Below are 5,931 nucleotides of genomic sequence, written 5' to 3'. Positions count from 1 at the left end.
GCAGATTCTTAACCACTGCGCCACCAGGGAAGTCCCAGGCAACAAGCTTGCTTGGGGAAGTTACTGTGGCAGGTGCTTCTAGGCCCTGGGGTAGAGCAGTGGGCAAGATGGGATTTCATGGAATGTACATTCTCAAAGAGGGAAGATGAAGTAAGTAGGCAGGTGAAATAAATAAACAAGGTAGCCTGAGAGAACAGCCAGGAGAGTGGGCATCTCGCAGTCGTTACATCTGCTGCTCAGGACAGCGCTGTGGGAAGGTGTTGTGCACTCATGTCTGTTACCTGGCAAGGAGACTGCAGCTCGGAGAGGAAGACTCTCGTCCAGGGTCACACAGCTGATGAGGAGAGCCAGCATCCAGGCTGAGTGAGTTATTGTCTGTTGCTGCGTAACCTGTTACCCTAAAACACTGGCTTAAAACAATAATCATTTATTATCTCTCATGGTTTTGTGGGTCAGGAACGCAGGGGACAGTGGGGAGATTTGAAGGCTGGGGGCTGGAATCATCAGAAGGGTCTAAAGATGGGTGTTGGCTGAGACTTCAGTTGGAGCTGTCAGCTGGAACCCCTACACCTGGCCTTTTCATGCAGCCTGGGATTCCTTACAACATGGTGCCTGGGTTCCAAAGGCAAGTGTCCCGAGAGAGAGAGAGAGAGAGAGACAGACAGACAGACAGACAGACAGACATGGGAGGAGAGAGCCAGCTAGGTCGAAGCTGTATCTTTTTTCTGACATAGCCTTGGAAGTCACATAGCATCACTTCTGCTGTATCCCATTGGTTGGGGCAGTCACAAGGGTGTGCCCAGATTCAAAGAGAGGAAACATGGACCTCACGTCATGGTGGTCTGAGTATCAGTCCCACTGTGAAAAGAACACGTGGGATGCAATAAATATGTTGCTGCAGCCTTCTTTGGAAAGAATGATCCACCGCATCTGGTCTGCCTACTCCAAAGCGAGCGTTCACTGCACCTCGCACGCTGCTGTCTTCCCTCGCAGGTCCATCACCCAGTCTTGTCTGTTTGCTGACTTTCAGCCTCTTCCCAGGTCTTTGATTTCTTCTGGATGCTTCAAGGCCAGCGGTAGTCCCACACCTAGCCGTTTCTGCCAATTGTGGTTCCTCCCACGGTCCATTGTAATTTTAGGATACTCTGGATAGAGTTTATTCTCTCCGGTTTTTGAAGCAGGGAATTCTGTTACTTTGTACTTCAGGTCCATTAACCCGAGGGGAATCGGAGGGTGGGCTTCATATCAGACAGCTTTCCCCCCCAAACAGGGGTTATATTCAAAATACTTAACCAATGAGGCATCCACTTACGCGGCCCCTGGAGCCAGGAAGGGAGCACTAGAGACGGTCGTGGGAGACGAGACCTGTGTTGCTGCCGTGAACCGCACGGAGGCTTCCGCGAGGGGGCGCTGTGCCGGAACTGCGACGCCGAGGGGAGAGGGAGCCGAGCTGCAGTAACACTAAGCGGCGCACAGAGTGTTCTCGGGGGTGGAGGGGAGGACAGATAATCTCTTTCCCCAACCCATCTTAGGTTCTTTATTTAGCTGGGGCCTTGCAAGTGGAGACCAGCAAAAGACAGATTAATAAGAGAAAAACTGAAGTTTATTAACACGTGCATCGCGAATATGCTTGGGAATACTCAGTGATGAGGAACTCGGAGGGGTGGTTAGAACTGGGGCTTATATACCATTTTGAGCTAAACAAAGGAAAAGGGGTTAAGGGGTTTTGGGCTTCTGGGTAGTGGCGGCCAGCTTTGGGAAAGTGATCAGGAAAAGTGTGGTAAATAGGGATCGTTTAGTAAGGTTTGTTATGCAGATTTAAGTCTGTGCCTTCTCTTTAGATAAGAGTTGTTAAGAGTCCTCCTCTGCCTGGTACAGGAGAGGGAGACACCTTTATAAAAGTAAATTTACAAAAAGAAAACTTGTGCCCTGTTGTAGAGGTTTTCTTGCAGCTGCTGGTTCTCAATGGGCCTTTAGCTTAAAATAATCCATATGCCAAAGAGACATATTTTGGGGTGGCATATCCTGGTACCCTTCAGGCATGAGTGACTAATTCTGCACAGGGGAAACAGAAGCTGGGCCCTGTGCTTCAGGACCTATTCATGGTTCAGTGAGCCCTGAGGTTCTTGAATAATGTCCCCTTAAGTGCTTCCAACTCATGTGTCGTATTGGATAGGGAAGTGCCCACACTCACAGGACCTAAATCCTGTAGTCTTTAATCATCTGCAAGGAATCCCCTTTTCCACTTGTATCCAGTTCAGTAGCTTCTCTATATTTCTAAAATAATCCATATTTTCCCCTTAAACCATTTGGCTCCCTGGTGTAACTCCTTCCCCCGCATCTTCCCATCTTAATGCACAACATACGTACGCCAGCTCTTTCCACGCAGTAAATCAGCAAATATTTCATATTAATATTGTTCCCTCTGCTGTGTTTTAAACCTCTGGGAAGAATTCTCTGATGCCCACACCACCCAATCCTCATACACTTTATTCTTTCATTCTCTATGCCTTTGGCCTCGTACTTGCCCCCAACTCAGTTGTATAGTGGTTACTTATGTTGGAATTGTGTCTCTGACCATCTTGATCTGCTTTGGACACTTTGAGGGTTGTGACTGAGTAAGCTTGTGCTGGTTTTCCCCTACGGTATCCAGTAGATAACTGTCCACACAGGCTGAATGCATTCGGAATAAGATGTTAGTCCTAAAACCTCTGTTAATCCACTTATTCAACAAATCAGTTTTCATTAAAACAGACTGTTTACACTGTTTCATTTAATTCTCTGTTGTATTTCCCCTAGAGTCTGTCTAGAAAGGATTTTACTGTATGAGAACATTAGGGCCTCTGGGCACAGGGAGCTGATAAGCAGGCCAAAAAAGTAGAGGTTTCCAGGTCCCAGTGAGAGAAAGAGGATAGAGGTGATCATGACAAAAATGTATTACATAAGTGATTTGAAAAGTAGAACTAGGGTTAGCATCTCTTGTAGGGTTGAGATTAGGATTATTAAATATAAAATAGGGGATCTACATTTAGTATAGGATACAATCAAATTAGGAGGTCAAGGAGGCAAGAAGATTAGTACATGAATGGCTAAAATGAAGATTAGGATTAAAATAGAGTTAATGCTGCTGTTCTTTGCTGATGCCAGAGTAAATGTTGAATCAAAGCCATTTTGTGTTGGGACTAGAATAAAACTAGGATTTCCCTTTTTCTTATTTCATCAGCATGTATCCGAGAGAATTTGGTATTGTTGCCACTGCCATGGGGAAAGCTGGGAGACAGCATCTGTGAGATTAGGACCCCAGGAAACTTTACACATTTTTTGGAGATATTTATTCATTCATTCACTCACTCATTCATTCATTTATAGAACTAATTGGGGGCCACTGTTCTGCAACGTTCTGGTCCTTGCTTCTATGAGTCTGAAATCCAGTGGGGGAATTAAGCCAGGAACACACAACGTGAACTGTACCAAAACTTCCTCCAGGCAGCTATTGTTTCTTGTTCTCAGGGGATGCTTTCGAGCATCTGATAAACTCTTATTCCAGGGAAGCAAACCTCCTTCAGCTGGGGGATCTAATAAATAGACATATTTCTAGACTGGGATGATTTCCTCAAAGTTTACTGAGAGATGTGAGACTTCTCACCCGTGCTGGGGAGACACTATTTGTATTCAAGCACAGGGTTAAAAGCCTGGAGACTTGAACCAGCCCTCCTGGGTCCAAATGTCTCAAATTGTTAAGCTGCTACTAAATTCTGTGTCCCAGTTTCTGCATCTGAAAAAGGATGGCAATATTACCTGTTTCATAGTGTTGTAATAGAGATTAAATGAGTCAATGTGTAAAAATTACTTTAAATGGTACCTGGGATATCATAATCACTATATAAATACCTAATAATAACAATATGATAATTATCTTTCTGAGCAAGAGTACAAACCTGATGACCTTAGAGAGGTCTTAGGTGAGGAGTCTGGGGTGCCAGTTGTAATACCACATACTGCCAGTCGATGGCACCAAAGCCCACATTGTTAAAACTGTCCTGTAGGCGTAAACATTTTGAGGTCTCCCTCTCTGTCTGAGCTGTTTTCGATTTGTGGGTGCCGTAGAAGATGCAACACTAGAACTGAAGAAGTTAAGCTTTCTCCTAAGGCTCTGTTCTGAATTCCAGCCTAAGGATACTGAAATATTTGACGACGGTATGAAAGCAACAGTGTGTATTTGAGAAGCTGCCTGATGGAAGTCACCAGGCCTGGGTTTTAGTCCTAACACTGCATGTCCTTGGGCGAGTTTCTGAACCCCTGGACTTCAGCTTCCCCCCTTCCTTGCTGTCATTTGGGGGATAAAATAGAACAACAATGCAAAACAGACACTTAAGGAAGTGGAAAAAAACCCGAGGGAGAAGTAAAGAAACTATGGTAGAAATTAGAAGTAGAGGTAAAGAAATAGTGATGATGTGACAAGGAGGTGAGTTGGAAATGGAAATGATAAAATTGGGGAGATCACCATGGAGGTGAAATGTATGAAATACAAAATAGAGAAGATATTAAATTTGATTCATATGTTTCATATAGAGATAAGTACTTCCACTTAGCACATTTTCAATCTCTGTGTCTCCGTGTCTCTGTCTCTCTGTCACACACACACACACTCACACTCACACTTGCATGCATTCACACACACGTGGCTGTCATCCATTTCTGTGACATGATGGATGTGAGGAGAGCAGAGGTGCGGGGAACACAGACTTCCTGACAAAACCATGAAGAAGTTGCTCTCACTTTTCACTCACATCAAGCAGTTCTCCCTCAGCTCTCCCTGGAGTCCTCGTCCTTCCCCAGCAGCCTCCTGACTGCTCTCTTTACCTTCTTGTTCCTCAGGATGTATATGAGAGGGTTAAGTGAAGGAGTGCCCGCTGAATAGAAGAGACCAAAGAACTTGCCCCTCTTCTGGGCATAGGGATTTTGGGACTGGAGGTAAACGGAAATGACTAAACTGTAGAAGATGGCGACCACAATGAGATGGGGGGAGCAGGTGCCCAAAGCCTTTCTCCGTGCTCTGGCGGAGTTAATCCTCAGCACTGCCCAGGCAATGGCACCATAAGAGATAAGAATGAGGGCGAGTGGCATGACCAGGAAGATGACACTGGACACAGCGAACTGAATTTCATTGTAGGTGGTGTCTCCACAAGAGAGTTGAATTAGAGAAGGGATTTCACATACAAAGTCATCTGTTTGCCAATGGGGGCAGAAGGGCAGGTGGAGGGTGGGTGGTGTCTGGACTACTGATTGGCCCAGACCCATTACCCAGGCCACAGCTGCCAGCTGCCGGCCCAGGCGGGGGTGGATGACGTTGGTATAGTGGAGGGGCTGGCAGACAGCCACGTAGCGGTCAAAGGCCACCACTGTCAGGAGGACACACTCAGTGGTCCCCAGAAACAGGAAGATGAAGAGCTGGACAGAGCAGCCAAGGAAGCTGATGGTCTTTGGGCCCCAGAGGTTGACCAGCATCTGGGGAACAAAACTTTTAGTGATTCAGAGGTCCAGGAAGGAGAGGTTGGAGAGGAAAAAGTACATTGGGGAGTGGAGCCTGGGGGCCAGCAGGGTGGTCAGTGTGTTGCCCACTAGAGTCAGGAGGTAAGAAATCAAGACAACCATGAAGAGGATTCTTTCAAGCCCTGGGCGTTCAGAGAGGCCCAGAAGGAGGAAGTCCACCAGGGAGCTGTGGTTGACCACGGCCTATTCCTGTCCAGACCTAGAGGGATGAGAGGTGTCTGAGCAGTGCGCTCCCACCTGTCTTATAAAAACTCACCCTGGGTACTTGTCAGGTCTTACCAGGTGGACGTTTCTCTTCCCGTTCCTTTCACCCAGCATCCACAGGTACATCAACATCCAGCAGCCCCTTCTCTTCCCCTGTGTCTCCAGGTCAAACAT

At 46.6% G+C, this 5,931-nt stretch overlaps 1 protein-coding gene across 1 annotated transcript; it reads right to left on the bottom strand.

Moving 5' to 3' along the window:
* Positions 1-4,806: 4,806 nt before the first annotated feature.
* On the bottom strand, positions 4,807-5,931 carry LOC132374344 (olfactory receptor 2H1). The gene is given in 2 exon segments (XM_059937947.1): positions 4,807-5,736; positions 5,833-5,931. Coding segments are annotated over 2 exon segments (1,029 nt in total).

This window comes from Balaenoptera ricei, chromosome 11 (assembly GCF_028023285.1).
Source record: "Balaenoptera ricei isolate mBalRic1 chromosome 11, mBalRic1.hap2, whole genome shotgun sequence".
Lineage (NCBI taxonomy): Eukaryota > Metazoa > Chordata > Mammalia > Artiodactyla > Balaenopteridae > Balaenoptera > Balaenoptera ricei.
Note: the sequence above shows the minus strand (reverse complement) of the source record. Positions and strands in the feature narration are given on the sequence as shown.